We start from the raw sequence: 16,698 nt of genomic DNA, 5'->3' as shown, positions 1-16,698 counted from the left end.
GAAAAAATACAGGAAATAATAAAGGTGGAGGAAAATCCTCCCTTCCCCTCACCCAAATAAAAGAGAGAAAAAGAGGGGGAGGAAGTAAGGAGAAATGAAAGCAGCACTGAGAAGAATCAGCTAAAAACAAAGTATAAATGAAGAGGGAAGAGGGTGGGCACTGCGGCACAGCAGCCACTTGGGACAGCCGCATCTGACATCGAGGGCTGCTCCAGCCCCGGCTCCTCCACTTCCGGTCCAGCTCCCTGCTAGTGCACCCAGCGAGCATCAGATGATGGCCCAAGCACTTGGGTTCCTTGGCCAGGTCCCGCCCCAGCTGTTGCAGGCCTCTGGGGAGTGAACCAGTGGATGGAAGACCTCTCTCTCCCTCTCCCCCACCCCCCTCCTCTCCTTCCCTCTGTCTCTGTCACTCTGTGTTTCAAATAAATAAATAAATCTCTAAAACAAGATGAAAGAACTCATCCAGAGATCAGTAATTATAACAAATGTAAGTGAATGAAGGCTTCAAGTGAAAGATCACACAACAAACACCAACAAAGTTCAAGTAGACAGCTTTTGCAAACAGAACTAAGAGAAGGGGAATATAAAAAGTTAATTCAAAAGAATGGAAAGTGTGATAAAAAGTTAAATCAGTATCAGAAAGTAGTCTTTAAGATTAAAAACTCATTCTTAGAAATAAAGATTACTACATAAATATAAGATCTGACTCATTACAGCAATAGGACAATTTTAAACTTCTGTGCAACTATTAATATAGCCTAAAACATATAAAGCAAAATTTGATATATTTATAATGGGAAATATATAATATATCATAATAGGGGGGATTTTAACATCTCTTTCAGTAAATGATGAAGCTGGTGAGAAGAGTCATAAAGACTAAGAATATTTGAAGCATGTGATTTTAAAAATTTTATGATAGACATGCCTGTAATTTTATACCTAACAATTAAACAGTAGTGTATACATTATTTTCAAGCACATATGTAAAACATTTGTAAAGACTGACTAAATATTGGGCCATCAAGCATATCTTAATAATTTCAAAGACTGTTACCAGATAACATTTTGATCCACAATGCAATTATTTAAGTCATCAGAAGTAAAAAGATATAACCATGTGTTTGCAAATTAAGAAACATGTTTCTAAATAACTCACGATACAAAGGAGAAATCAGAATGGAAACTAAATTATTTGGAATAGAAAATAATTAAATATTAACACATAGAATTCAAATAAAGTAGCACCTGGAACTAAACATATAATCTGAACTGTTTATATTTGTAAAGGAGAAATGCTGATAATCAACATACTAAGTTTGCAACATAACAAATAGAGGCTAGTGCTGTGGTATAGCGGATAAAGCCGCCACCTGTGATGCTGATATCCCATATGGGTGCCGGTTCGAGCCCTGGCTGCTCTATTTCCAATCCAGCTCTCTGCTATGGCCTGGGAAAGCAGTAGAAGATGGCCCAAGTCCTTGGGCCCCTGCATCCACATGGGAGACCCAGAAGAAACTCCTGGCTCCTGATCAGCACAGCTCCAGCCGTTGTGGCCAATTGAGAAGTGAACCAGCAGATGGAAGACATATCTCTCTCTCTCTCACCCCCTTCCCTCTCTCCCTCTCCTTCTCTCTCTGTGTAACTCTTTCAAATAAATAAATAAATCTTAAAAAAAAATAAAAAGAGAATATACAGGGAGTGTCAGGAATTAAAAAGTTGAGATAATGATAGGACTGAAAGAGGAAAAAAAAGGACAAAAGAGAGAACTTGGATACCAATGTATCTCAAAACTTAGATGAAATGAGCAAATTCCTAAAACATTTAGTGTATCAAAACTTCCAAAAATTCAAAAAATGATGAGATACTTAATATTCCTAAACTCACTGAAGATAATGAGTCGATGGTTTAACGTTCTCACCAAGAAAGATACCAGATGTAGATAATTTTACTATCAAGGTCCACTAAATACAGAAGAGCATTAATTGTATAAGAACCTTCCCGACTCGAGAGAATGGACAGTGCTTGATTTGTTTTGTGAAACTTTGTGACTTAAACCAGACCCTACATGGGCAGGATGTGGGAGGGAAATTACAGATCAGGAAGATAAAAGCAGCTTTCCTGAATGAAAGTCTCCAACTCCGATCCAGGAACCTATCAGCTAAGCTGGGTTTTCCCCAAGTGGCAAGGTTAGTTCAATATTATCAGACTGACAATGTGTCTATAGCTTCTGGTAATGCAGACTGGAAAATTTAGATTCAACCATCCACCGAAGAGGTCGGACAAAATACAAAAGAAAAAGAATTTTAAAATCATCAAAGGGCGAATGAGATAGTGATGAGCCATGGAATGAGAGAGGGAGCAGAGCATCAGCCAACTCCCAGGAGGGAGCAAGAGGCGGAACAGGCTTCTGGTGACTGTGCAGGGTAGGAAGCTGTGTCAGAGACAGCTGTTTCCCTCCAGCACCATCCCCCTGGGGGAAGAAGTAGTAACCTGTCATTGTATAGGTAGCCCAGAGAACTTCTCATCAGCCTGGACTACTAGCAACCCCAGGCACCTGGCAGAAGCAACCAAGATGTTTCAGGACGTTGCCAAATATCTCCAGGGGTACAAAACCATCACCAATTAAAATCACTACCCTAGGGACCTGCACTGGGGCACAGGCTGGGCTATTAACTGTTGACACCAGCATCCCTTAAGGTCACGGGTTCAAGTCCTGGCTGTGCCATTTGTGATCCAGTTCCCAGCTAATGTGCCTGGGAAAGCAGTGGTGGATGACCCAAGTGCTTGGGGCCCCTGCCACCCACATGGGAGACCTGGGTAGAATTCCAGGGTCCTGGCTTTGGCCTGGTCCAGCCCTGGCTGTTTCAGCCATTTAGGGAGTGAACCAGCAGATATACAATCTCTCTCTCTCCCTCTCTTTCTCTAAATAAATAAATAAATCTTCTAAAAAATTCAAAAATTCAAAAAGGTCATATATGTATACAGTATTTTTTAAAAGATTTATTTATTTGAAAGGCAGAGTTACAGAGAGGCAGAGGCAAAGAGAGAGAGAGAGAAATGTTCCATCCACTGGTTCACTCCCCAAGTGACCACAACGGCTGGAGCTGGGCCGATCTGAAGTCAGCAGCCAGGAGCTTCTTTACTTGTCTCTCATGTGGGTGCAGGGGCCGAAGCACTTGGACCATCTTCCACTGCTTTCCCAGGCCATAACAGAGAGGTGGGTCAGAAGTAGAGTAGCTGGGCTCAAACCGGTGCCCACACGGGATGCTGGCACTGCAGGTGGTGGCTTTACCTGCTAGACCACAGTGCCAGCCCCTGAATTTTTGATTTATTCTTTCATTTTCTTTCTTGTTGAAAAATCAAAGAATACATTTTTTTAAACTTTGCTTTTCTGACACAGGATAATCCTCTGTATCTTACTATTTTCACTTACCGTTGTTGTTTTACATAATCAGGTATCAAATTCCTGACATAATTCTTACTATACTTTTTAGTATAAGAAAAAGCAATGTGAAAGAATACAAGTTTTTTAATATTAACTTTTACACATCAATGTGCACCTTAAAATTCTGAAATAATTTACCTCTTATTCAACATTTACCTTGCACATTCATTTGGTTCCTCTGTGGCATTCTTCAGTAAAATATTTATGAGGTAATGCTAAAAACACAAAATTAAGTAAAATAAAAACTCAGTGTCAAGCGCTGGTTTTCCGCATGTTCTGGCCGTGTTCAGGCAGCCAGGAGCTGCTGGAGCACCACAGGGCTCAGGGGTGTCCTGCACCAGGGAGAACCTGGGGACAGGGAGCGCTGGGCTCGGGCAGAGCGTGATGGAGCTCTCTGCAGGGGCCCTCCTGGCGGTCCGCTCAGCCTGGAGGACATGACAAAAACTTGGCAAAGCAAATGAGACTTCCAGGTAGGAAAATCTCAGGTTTCTTTTATTTTATTAGGATCACATATTATACACTGGATTATATATTGTAATCATGGATTACAGATTGATTGATTCTGAGATTTGAAATGTATTTCTGGATGCCCCAAAGTCAGATGAGAAAAGAAAAAATGCTTACTATTATTCTACAAGGAAATTCAAGTTATTAATAGTATTTAATCAGGCCAACAATAGGACTGAATATTTAGCTTATTTCAATTATTTCTTATAAATTCATTTGATGCATGAATGCTGCATAACTAAGCTAATAAAATTATTACAAAGGATGATTCATTACATAATTATGATCCCTACACATGATAAACAGATCTAATAAAAACACCCAAGGAATATAGCTATCTGGTCTAAATGCAATATGCTCTGAATCTAATACGTTCATAGCTCCCTAAAAAACAACCTTCTTAAAAAAAAAAAAACAAAAACAACCATTAAAACACTTAAGAGATATAGCAGGACTTCAGGGTTAAGTAGACCAATGCGTAACAGTGGAGATACAATCACACAGCTAGAATTACAGAATGCTAACCTCAGGATCCAGGCAAATGCATTATGTACCTTGACATCTTCGCTTCCTGTCATGACCTCACTCACTTCTTGCACTGACTGCAGCAAAGGAAGCTCCTGGTAGGTATTTGGAAAGCAGACGAGGGAACCGAGGATGGTGAGGGCTTCCAATCGAGGCGCCTGCTCACAAGAAGTGAAACACAGCCATTGTTTTTTTTTTTGTTTTTGTTTTTTTTTTTTTTTTTTTTGTAAAATCGAAACTTCAGATAAGTAACATGTTTCACTTCTTTGTGGTTTTGAAAGGGAAATCTTTATAATTAATTTTATCCTAGATCAGAAAAATCAAACCATGCCTGGTAATTTTCTCTTAGGTACATACTTAAGCAAGCAACGTCTGCTTAAATGAAAATTTTCAAGGAATGGAACATCTTACTGTACTGGGACGTGAAAACTGGCCTGCAGAGGTCATTTAGAGTTAGAAAGGCAAAGGATTCAGTCTTTACTGCTTTACACTGCCTTAGTGCCACTGCTTTCAAAAAAGCAGGGCGTCCTCCTCCTCCTCGTTATTATATTATTATTTTTGCTGTGAAGAACAACTGAGGAACTCATAAGGAAGTGAGATTGGAGGGACTATGAGAAAGTAGTTTCTCTACCAAATGTCTTGCGTTTCACCAAGGACCACACTGCAAAATAACAAACGATGAGACATTCTATCACTACATCTAGTGACATGCTAATCGTTTATTTGTCCATTATTAGAATTAAGTACATACTAAAGGAGTTATTTCATCAGATGTCAATTCAGCCAGCACTTCCCAGCAGCTGGGATTAGCCAAGAATGGGGGCACTGGCCAGGACTGCAAAGGTGTGTCATGCAGCCACTCACTCATCTGTCCACTCATCCATCAATCTATTACCTAATAGTTGTACCAATGGCTGCTAAGGCTTAAGTTCTCACTCTGTGCTAGGCAGTGTTCCATGTGCTGTACAAGCATTTCCTTATATAATCCCTTCAATGACTCAACGGAGTAGATACTATTATCATTTCCATTCTCCAGAGAGAAAACGGAGGCTCAGAGAAGTTTTTTTTTTTTAATATATTTATTTAAGGGGAGAGAAGGAAGGAGAAGGAAGGGAGAGAGAGAGAGAGAGAGAGAGAGAGAGAGAGAGAGAGAGAGATGGAGGAAAGAAAGAAGACAGGGGTAGAGAGATCTCCCGTCTGCATCTGCTGATTCACCCCCTAGATGCTCATCAGTCCAGGTGCCAGGACTTCAGTCTGGGTCTCCCATGTGGGTGGCAGGGACCACACTGATTGAGCCAGCACCAGTTGCTTCCCAGAGTGCACACTAGCAGGAAGCCGGAATTGGGGGTGAAGCTGGAACTCAAAGTACTCTGCTATGGGAAGTGGGCATCCCAGGCAGCACCATTTATTTATTTATTTATTTTTTGACAGGCAGAGTGGACAGTGAGAGAGAGAGACAGAGAGAAAGGTCTTCCTTTACCGTTGGTTCACCCTCCAATGGCCGCTGCGGCCAGCACGCTGCGGCCAGTGCACCGCGCTGATCCGAAGCCAAGAGCCAGGTGCTTCTCCTGGTCTCCCATGTGGGTGCAGGGCCCAAGCACTTGGGTCATCCTCCACTGCCTTCCCGGGCCACAGCAGAGAGCTGGGCTGGAAGAGGAGCAACCGGGAAAGAATTCGGTGCCCCGACCGGGACTAGAACCCCATGTGCTGGTGCCACAGGCGGAGGATTAGTCTAGTGAGCTGCTGAGCCGGCCCCCAGGCAGCACCTTAACCTCGGCCAGAAGCCTGCCCCAGAAGTAGCTTTACAAAGTCATACGGCTCCTGAGTGATGGATCCTGGATGTGAGCGGAGGCTACCCACCCCATGTTCACACTGGGCCTATCCTGTTGAGCACTCAGGGTATGAAAGAAAATTGAGCTTTCTTCCCCAGATATGGGAGCACGTGTGTGGGGTAGAAGAAGAGAGTCAGTTACAGTTACGTAGTTCAGTGAGATGTGTGGTATGAAAGCAATATACCAGGGATGCTCTGTGGGCCCCGGATTGCAATTTTGACCAGACTTGGCTCTCTTAAGTACACAGGTAAATAAAATACAATAAAAAACATGGAGATAGTCTATTAGGTGAGGCAATGACCAGTTCTGCTCAGGACGGCCAGGAAACACTGCCTCAGAGCCAGAGGAGTGAGAGGCAGGCGGGCTGGCAGTGAGCGAGGGAATGAGGCAACAGAGGCAAAGGCAGAGGACCCAGGGGGCCCACGGAACTCCGAATGGGGCACAGAGCCCAGAGGGCAGGTGAGTGTGTACGCAGGGGTGGGCAGCTTCAGCTGGAGGAGTCTGAGAAAGGCGCCAGGCCACCTGGGAGGAGACCCACAGAGCAAGGTACCATTCTCATCTCATTCTGGCTGAGGGGTGAGGCTGGGGACTGCAGAGCCAGTGGGTGCTGCCGGGGGCGGGGGGGGGGGGGGGACAGTGTCAGGCAGTCACTGAAGTGCAGCCTAGGCCTGAGCGGCGATAGCTCAGGATGGGTGACAGCATCAGGGAGGGCTCACAGGATCTTTTATGCTTTATTTCACTTTTTCCATATAAAGAGTCAAAACTGCAAGAGCAGCAAGTTAAGAGTTGGGCCGGGAGTAGAGCTTTTGGTTGCATCATTTCGACAACGTAAACCCAATGGGCATCGTCCACTGCTGATCTCAGCAGGCATTCATGTCGTCGATGGTTCCTGGTGCATCTGGGGACACTTTGATCATGCTCCTCTGGGTCACCTGCCTTGCTTCCCAAGGAGACCTGACCCCTGCCACTTCCCCACGATTGAGTCTTTGCGATGCTGGGCACAACTCCTTCACTTCTCCCCTCGTCCATCTATGATCACTCACTCCCAAGGGACATTTAGAGCAATGGATTCAAATGCCTCCTACACACTGTCAGTTCCCAACAATCTTGGATTCCAGATGTCCTTCCTGAACTCCAGATCCGTAGGTCCCACTGCTTGTCTGACATCTCCACTCAGGGTCAAGGAGGCAGCTCCTATAACCAACCCACCTGATCAATGTTCTTCTGGAATCCTATGGTAGCAGTACCCTGCCCGCCTCCATCACTCTCTGTTCTCTTCCTACTGCTTCTACTTTTATTTTTATGTTAAGAAATCTTTAAACATAAAAATATAGATATGTATGTGTGTGTATCTTGAACACCTAGGTTCAAGATTTTTACCACTCATGCCTTTTCATTTCTTCAGCACTAAAGTTACTTCAACTTTTCCACTTTGAATATTTAAGGCAAATTCAAGCCATTGGGCATTTTACCTCTGCATTCCCAGCATCCTTGCTTTGAGTTTTCTCTCTGCATTCATCATTGCTGACACGTCAAGTATTCATGTAATGCCATGAACCCGCTGTGAAGAGGAGGGTCTCCGTCCTGGTCACTTCTCCAGTCCCAGGACGGCCAGCAAGCACTGCTGGGAGATGAGGGGTGGCTGCTGCTCTCCTCATTTACCGGGGTGAACACTGATCACCTTTTGGGTCTCTGTTTCAGCATCGCTTCTTCCACTAAGACTTTTCTGGTATGTGTCTTCCCCTCCGCTGCTTTCCTGGCAGAATTAACTGTTCCCATACTGGTGCCTCTCTGGGTCCTGTATATGATCCACAAGTGCTGGCAACAGCTTTGCAAATAGCAACACTTAGTCTACATGTCGGATTCCTTGAAGGACCCTGCCGTACTCATCCAGGCCAGGTGCTGACCCGTGGTAGATCTGTCACAGTAAATGCTTCCCAGAACCTCGCCTGCCTCTCCTCACTAACTGGGGCTCTTCGTTCTCTGGACACCCTGGTTTGGTCTTTGTTGATGTCTGTTCTTTCTCAGAGCAGCTCTGAATGACTGTGCAGTGTGTGAGCACGGCCTGCACTGTGGAATTTTAGATGCGATGCTAGATGCATGATATTAGAATTTAAATAGATGTTATAGCTGAGTTTACAGCAGGCCCAAATTTTGACAGACAAGGAAAATGAGGCCCACGCAGTTAACGTACATTGCCCAAGGATAGACAAATACAGGCAATGTACCTGAAATGAACTTGGGACTGACTCACTTGAATTATGAGATCAAGAATGGAAAGGGAATTCCAGGCAGAGGGGGCTGCCTGAGCCGAGGTGGAGAGTATGCAATGCCTCGCTGGGGTCAGCCACCCTGGCAGGGAAGGGGAGACCAACGGGCTGCAGAGCCCCTGAAAGTGCCTGCCCCACAGGTCCTGCTACCAAAAATGAGCTTTTATGAGAATGGAGAAATGACACCCAGTGCTAACTGCTGGGGACCGTGCTCACTGTACACCCAGTGCCAACTGCTGGGGGACTGTGCTCACCGTATACCCAGTGCCAACTGCTGGGGGGTCAAGCTCACTGTACACCCAGTGCTAAATGCTGGGGACCGTGCTCACTGTACACCCAGTGCCAACTGCTGGGGGACCATGCTCACTGTACACCCAGTGCTAATTGCTGGGGACCATGCTCACTGTATGCCCAGTGCTAACTGCTGGGGACTGTGCTCACTGTACACCGAATGCTAACTGCTGGGGACTGTGCTCACTGTAAACCCAGTGCCAACTGCTGGGAGACCATTATCACTGTACACCCAGTGCCAACTGCTGGGGACTGTGCTCACTGTATACCCAGTGCCAGCTGCTGGGGGACCATCCTCACTGTACACCCAGTGCTAACTGCTGGGAGACCATTATCACTGTACACGCAGTGCTAACTGCTGGGGGACCATCCTCACTGTACACCCAGTGCTAACTGCTGGGGGATCAAACTCACTGTACACCCAGTGCCAACTGCTGGGGGACCAAGCTCACTGTACACGCAGTGCTAACTGCTGGGGGACCATCCTCACTGTATACCCAGTGCTAACTGCTGGGGACTATGCTCACTGTACACCCAGTGCTAACTGCTGGGGACCGTGCTCACTGTACACCCAGTGCCAACTGCTGGGGGACCGTGCTCACTGTACACCCAGTGCCAACTGCTGGGGGACCGTGCTCACTGTACACCCAGTGCCAACTGCTGGGGGACCATCCTCACTGTACACCCAGTGCTAATTGCTGGGGACCATGCTCACTGTATGCCCAGTGCTAACTGCTGGGGACTGTGCTCACTGTACACCCAATGCTAACTGCTGGGGACTGTGCTCACTGTAAACCCAGTGCCAACTGCTGGGAGACCATTATCACTGTACACCCAGTGCCAACTGCTGGGGACTGTGCTCACTGTATACCCAGTGCCAGCTGCTGGGGGACCATCCTCACTGTACACCCAGTGCTAACTGCTGGGGGACCAAGCTCACTGTACACGCAGTGCTAACTGCTGGGGGACCATCCTCACTGTATACCCAGTGCTAACTGCTGGGGACTATGCTCACTGTATGCCCAGTGCTAACTGCTGGGGGACTGTGCTCACTGTACACCCAGTGCCAACTGCTGGGGACTGTGCTCACTGTACACCCAGTGCCAACTGCTGGGGGGTCAAGCTCACTGTACACCCAGTGCCAACTGCTGGGGGACCAAGCTCACTGAACATCCTGGAAACTCACGCTGGAGAAGGGTGGAAATGACGGCTTCAGGGGTGAGGCTGATTCTTGGGTCTGGGACCTTATAGACCTTACAGACCACCACAACAGGCCTGGTGAACACATGACCAGGGCTGGAAAGGAGGGAGCATTAGTGGCAGTGGAGAGGAATGGCCATGATCCTAGGGCCTATGGTCTGGCGTGATGCTGGGCTGTGGGGCCTCGGTGACGACGCTGCACGGGCAGGAGAAACAGAGTCTCAGGCAAGTGGTGCTCTGCCTGGAGGGATGGAGTTGATGCATCTCCATGACAACCAGAGGCAGGTGTCGGGGACCAGTGGATAAAAGGGTCAGAGGCAGCAGTTCCAAAGGAGTGGTCCGCTGGGGCCAACAGGGAGAAACAAAGACTCCAGAGAAAAGCTGCTACGGCGACACTGGAGCCGTTCACGTTTTAATGGACATTGGGATTTCCAAGTGAGCAAATGTATTTCCCCAAATTATCAATCCACTTGGCTCTCCTCCCCTTTCCTTCAGCGTATCCAAGTGATTAGATTTGTGAAGTGTTTGAGTCCAGGGAAAAAAAGCTTTTGCTGACAACAGGAGCCTTTGCTGCTCAGAACAGGGCTGGGGTGTGCCCCGCTCACGTGGTCTGGCTCTGCCAAGGTGACCGCTGGCAGGCAGGACGTGGAATCCAATCTATAGCGGGCTCATTTTGAAGCTGACAAGTTTTGTGTGGCTCGCGGATGGCGTTACAAATATCCAAATGGCCCTTGACAGGAACAATGTTCCCCACCCCTGGTTTAGGAAACTGAATGGGTGCCATTTCTGAGAGCATGGGGGGGTGGCGGGGCCATGATGACAGGTCATGATCTCCTCCGTGATCTCCTGGACCCCCTCTTCCGCCCTCCCCCCAAGAAACCACTGGTCCACCTTGTGACACTGCAGACTAGTTTTGTTTGCTCTTGAACTTTACATAAATGAAATTAAGAGCGCACATTCTCCTGTGTTTGACTTCTTCCACTCGGTATTGTTACATAGTTGACATTTGTTGTATTTTTTTAACTTCAGCGTTTATTTTATTTTTCTCATTTCTTCATTTTTAAATGCTTATTTGAAAGGTAATGCAATAGAGTGACAGAGAGAGAGAGAGAGAGAGAGAGAAAGAGAGACAGTGTCTGTCTTTAATCCACTGGTTCACTCCCAAAGTGCCCGCAACAGCTAGAGCTAGGTGAGGCTGAAGCCAGGAACCGGAACTCCATCTGGGTCTCCCATGTGGGTGGCAGGAACTGAAGTGCTTGAATCATCATCTGCTACTTCCCAGTTTTAGCAGGAAGTTGAGTTGGAAGCAGAGGAGCAGGTATTCAAACAGGCACTGAGATATTTGATAGGGGCTTCCCAAGTGGCAGCTTAACCCGCTGGGCCACAATGCTCATCCAGAAATCCCTGTATCTATCTATCAATCTATCTATCCATCCATCCATCCGTCTGTCTGTCCATCTGTCTATCCAAATGTGTATGTGTATGTATGTGTATGCATTAATTAAAATGCTTAGAGACTATTTTTGATTTATAATATCATGAAAAAATAAAAGAATGCTAAACATGAGTGATACAGCTTCAATAACCTGAACAATATATATTTAAAAGCTGTATAGATTCTATAGGATACACAATAAATTTGGATACTTGTAATTTGGCCCAATATTGGCCCAGTTTTTCTGATGTGAATTGAGTATCTTTCTTTTTCTAGAAATTTTGCTCTGGCTTCAGTTTAACTATGATGTCAAAAATAGTTTTTCATATTATTAAAAATTATTTCTCTACTTGAGTGGTTAGAAAATGTAGCCTACCCTCACACGGGAGAGGAGTAATTTCTTCCCCTTGTTGTTTGTTACTAAAGAACAAGAAATTCAATCTCATACTTTAATTCTGAGTTGACCTTGGAAGGAGAAGATGGAGTGTGTGTGTGTTTGTGTGTGTGCATATATCTCCTCCTAGTTTTCCTGGTATCTTTCATGCTGGCATACTTAAAATGGTTTATCTGCTTAAAGCAAAAAGAATTAAATGCAATTTTAATAAGTAGTGTGGTCTATTTTATAGCTTGTGCCATATTATTTTTAATTAATGCTCTATTCTGTGGGGAACCGCAGGCTGGCCACCTGCGGGAACCTCCTCTACATGGTTTGCAGCAATCGGTCGACCACAAGGCCTACGAAAACAGCCAGGTGAAACAGATGAAACAGAATGGACTCTGCATAAACAACTAGGAAGAACCAGGTGAAACAGATGAACTTTTGACCTGAGGCTATACGCGCCCTTTCATCTGATTGGACGATATCAGCATAAAGGGACATTGGGATCTGGGCAGGCCAGTGCGGCGGCCGCCGCCAGTGGCTGCTACCACCGCCCCTCCTCTTCTTTTCTCTCCCCACTTTCCTTCTGCCCCCACAAGTAAAAGTTCCTTGAGAACCGAGAAAGAGTGAAAGTTCCTTGAGAACCAATGAACAGTGACCGTGTCGTGACTGCGTTGGACCCTCGCCGGCGAGGGTCCGACACTATTCCTCCAGTTTTACTGTTTTAAATAGAGCTCTGTAGGAACATCAATGTGCAGAAACATCTTCATCGGGGATAGATTACTAGAAATTGCAACTAGAATAGGTAGGACGTATCTTAAAAATGATTACATGCAATAAACCATCAGAAAATTCGGCATGGGAGAAAATTAAGAAGACAACAAAAATCATGTTAAATATGATCAGCCACAGAAAGTCATTACTACTGTATTTGTGCTTACATATTTGTAAAAGCTAGTCCATGATGTACAAATTTTTTGTCTTCTCTCTATATTTGTTGTATTTGATTGTGATACTATATTCTATCTCTTGACCACACCCCATCACCTTTATCCATTCTACTGTTGATGGCTATTTGGATTGGCTTTAGTTTTATGCTGTTACAAAAAATACAATGTTGTGAATAAGTTTCTACCATTTTTGATGACGTGTGCCTTCTCTCTCTCCTTCTCCCTCTCCTGCTCTCTTTCCCTCTCTCTTTCTCTCTCAGTGTCTCAGTAGGACACTGAGACCTATACAGCAAGAGTACTGGGAACTGTAATTAATTGGGCTAACTGAACATTTCTGACTGAGCAGGTGTGCCTCACCCAAACACCTCTCACCAGTTCCCCTAAAATTTTAAACCTCAAGTTTAAATAAGACAGTAATTCAAAGAGTTATGTTCCTTTATGCAACTTTTTTTTAATCTATTAATTCGAGAGAAATTTGCATTCTGCTGTCTCCCAAATGCTTCCAACAGCCCCTGTTTGGGGCCAAAGCCCAAAGCCAGGAACTCGAGTCACACAGAGGGGCAGAGACCTTACTTGGGCCATTACCACTGCCTCCCAAGGACTGCATTTGCTGGAAGCTGGACTCTAACCCAGCACTCCGACAGGGGACATAAGCCTCTTGACCTCTAGGTAAAACGTCTGCCCAGTGCCCTGCTTATTTTGACTTTGTATAATGAATTCCAGGATTATTCAAGTTGTCAAAAATGATGGGATTTCCTTTCATTTTTTAAGGCTGAATAATATTCCTCTCTCTGTGTGTGTGTGCATGTATCTGTGCATATACATACAATCACATTTTCTTTATCCATTCACCTGTTGAGAGAGACACTTGTCTTGGCTATGGTGAACAATGCTGCAGTGAACACTGGGGTGAAAATCTTTCTCCCAGACGCTGGCTCCGTTTATTTTGGACATATACTTCATGTGAGACTGCTGGATCATATAACAATTCTGTGTGTAACTTTGGGGGGAGCTTTCATAGTTATCCATAATGGCTGTGGAGCTTTCATATTCCCACTAATGGCATACAAGGGTTCTCTTTCCTCTACATTCTCCCCAAAGCTTGTTATCTTGCATTTTTTTTTTCAGTCATAGCCATTCTAATGCTTGTGAGATGACTGTTCCATTGTGAGTTTAATTTGTTTTCCCCTGAGCATCAGTGATGTTGAGCATTTTTCATATACCTGTTGGCTAATCGTATGTCTGGAAGGCTACTTCAGCAGGCTCATCTGGTCAAAGGACGCATTTTCACAGAGAATTGTATGGGATATTATCTCTAGCAAAGGTGCCTGCATTTCTATAGGAACATTCCTGGCAGGTAATAAAAATTTCCATAAAGAACTGTGATTGCTCTGCCTCTACCTTTTTTCTTGATGTTGATTTGAGTGGTAAAAATAAACATATGGGGACTTTTATCCTAAAATCTTTTTCAAAAATTAAATAAAGTGAGAAAAATCGTTGTCATTATTCTTGAAAAAGCAAGTTGAATAAAGTCAATACTTTCTTCCTTCCTTAATACATCCCTTTTTGCTCATCTTTCTCTTTGCTTTCCAATTTCTCTCTTTAAGAAAAAGTTCGGGGTAGGCACTGTGGTCCAGTGAGGTCAGTAACCGCTTGGAGCACCTGCATTCCTTATCAGAGTGCCAAATCAAGTCCCAGGTGCTCTGCTTCAGATCCACTTCCCTGCTCATGTGCCTGGGAAGCAGCCCAAATGCCTGAGTTCTTTCCCCACATGGCTGATGCGGACGGAGCTCCTGGCTCCTGGCTTCAGCCCAGCCCTGGCTATTATGGCCATTTTCGGGGTGAACCAGCAAGTGGAAGATCTTTCTGTCTCTCTTTTTTTAAAAAACAAAAAGTTAGTGCATAAAAATACCAGTATGAAATACAAGTTATACAAAGCATTAACATATAGTTTAATTTAAAACTTGGGCTTAGAGAGTGGATTTACCCTTCACAGAAGAAATAAGCAGAGTGAAAAAGTAACCCATGCTATCAAACAAAGTTTAGCATGTTGAACAACTGCACTGACTTCAGTACAAATCCTTGGCAAATACTTAAGTTAATTTTCTTTAAATCATTGGAGGGGGGAAATACTCTGAATAGATAACAGTTGTACAGAGCACAAACGGGAAAGGCTTTTTCTTTTTTTTTTTTTTTTTTTGGCTTTTTCAATTTAAGTGTTTAAGGGCATGGAGTAGGCACTGTGGCACAGCAGGTTAAGCCACTGCTTGAAATACCAGTATCCTGGCCTCCCGTGTCAGAGTAACACTTCAATCCTAGCTATTCTGCTTCCGACCCGGCTCCCTGGTAATGTGCCTGGGAAAGTAGTGGAAGTTGGTCCACGTGCCTGGGCCCCTGCCACCACGGGGGAGATCCGGCTGGAGTTACTGGCTCCTAGTTCTGGCCTGGCCCAGACCTGGCTGTTGGGACCATTTGGGGAGTTGACCTAGTGGTGGAAGAACTCTTGTTCTCTCTCTGCCTTTCCCTCTCTCTAGGTCTTTCTGCCTTTCAAATAAATAATAAATCTTCAAAAATAAACATACAAATGTATTCTCACAAAGGGCATTAAAACACTGCCTAACAGAGGAGGTCATGGCAGAGATTAAAAATAAATGCTTTTTGTGGCCCTTAATGTTCATGAATTCACTTGCTTTTAATTTTTTAGTGAAAGGATTCTGCTGGAGTTTTCTGGCCCAGTAATACAAAAATATACATTTATTTCTAGTTAAAAATTGAACATTCTAACATTTGAAGAAAATATTCTCTGTGGACATATACTGACCAAGGCTTAATAATAATAAATTAAAAAGTTACTGCTAAGGTACACTTAGAATTCTCTTTACTTGAGACATTTATTGGAAAATGCCAGTAAGAACCGAAGAGCCAAGCCGGCTGTGACTGTGTGAATGTGCTGGGGTGAGGATAGGGTTTCTCACACTTGGACCTTTTGATGAAACGCCTTTCCAAACCAGTGTGTCATCTTAGCCTACGATTTCACACATCAGCTGCCGGGGTACCTACCCTGAGAGCCCAGTTTCACATTGCACTAATGAGTCAACACCTGTTAAGAGTGGAGAAATCCGAACCTTACTAGTGACCGTGAAGCCTCCTGGGAGCGTGGATGCTGGGCATTGTCATACTCACCGCCAGCATGTCTGTACTCAGGACCCTGGCGGCCGCCGTGATGAAGTCCCCCACCAGCATGGAGAAGCCAGGCAAGCCCAGGGAGAAAAAGCGGGGTGGGCAGTGCCTTATGATGGTATTTAAGATGTCCTGAAGGGTAAGAACAGAAAACACAATTGCAGTTTCAAGAACAAAATTCCAAAGCAGTCGGAGTGTGTGTGCGTGCGTGTATATGTGTTCATGTGAACACTGCATCATGACTGAAGACAACACAGATGACACAAATTGTCCAGGGACAGGGGTGCTGGCAGGTGACTTACTCGGAAGGTTATCGATCCCATGTTACAGGGAAGAGAATGAAGACGCCAAACTGTAAGATCACCTGTCCAACACCTAAAACATGGCATCAGGGGCAAGACATTCCTTCTGTCTTCCACCTACAGGTGGGCTGCTTAGACAGGCTACAGGAATACTGAGGTAGACAGATAAAACCCTCAGACGCCCATCACTACAATAAAGAATAAGTTCTGTCCCCAGCTTCCGATTTTCAAAAGCTAAAACTGCTTATGTTAAAAACAAAACAAATCATAAGGGAGACAACGAGATGGCAATGTCCAATGTCAGGTAACGTGGGTGCTAAGAAACAGGGCTGCAGGAAGTGCCAAGGGGTGCCGGACTGAGCCTGCCGAGTCGGCGCGG

General features: G+C 45.0%; 1 protein-coding gene across 2 annotated transcripts in view; it reads right to left on the bottom strand.

Moving 5' to 3' along the window:
- Positions 1-16,698, bottom strand: part of RALGAPA2 (Ral GTPase activating protein catalytic subunit alpha 2) — a 340,680-nt gene that overhangs the window by 137,679 nt on the left and 186,303 nt on the right. For both annotated transcript variants that reach the window (XM_062203794.1, XM_062203795.1), the window contains exons 24-26: positions 16,021-16,149; positions 4,510-4,638; positions 3,605-3,663 (exon numbers count right to left, since the gene is read on the bottom strand). In XM_062203794.1, the coding sequence (XP_062059778.1) occupies positions 3,605-3,663; positions 4,510-4,638; positions 16,021-16,149 (317 nt within the window). The remainder of the gene's footprint in view (positions 1-3,604; positions 3,664-4,509; positions 4,639-16,020; positions 16,150-16,698) is intronic.

The sequence above is a fragment of the Lepus europaeus genome, chromosome 10, assembly GCF_033115175.1.
Source record: "Lepus europaeus isolate LE1 chromosome 10, mLepTim1.pri, whole genome shotgun sequence".
NCBI classification, from domain to species: Eukaryota; Metazoa; Chordata; class Mammalia; order Lagomorpha; family Leporidae; genus Lepus; species Lepus europaeus.
This window is presented reverse-complemented; position numbering and strand designations above follow the sequence as displayed.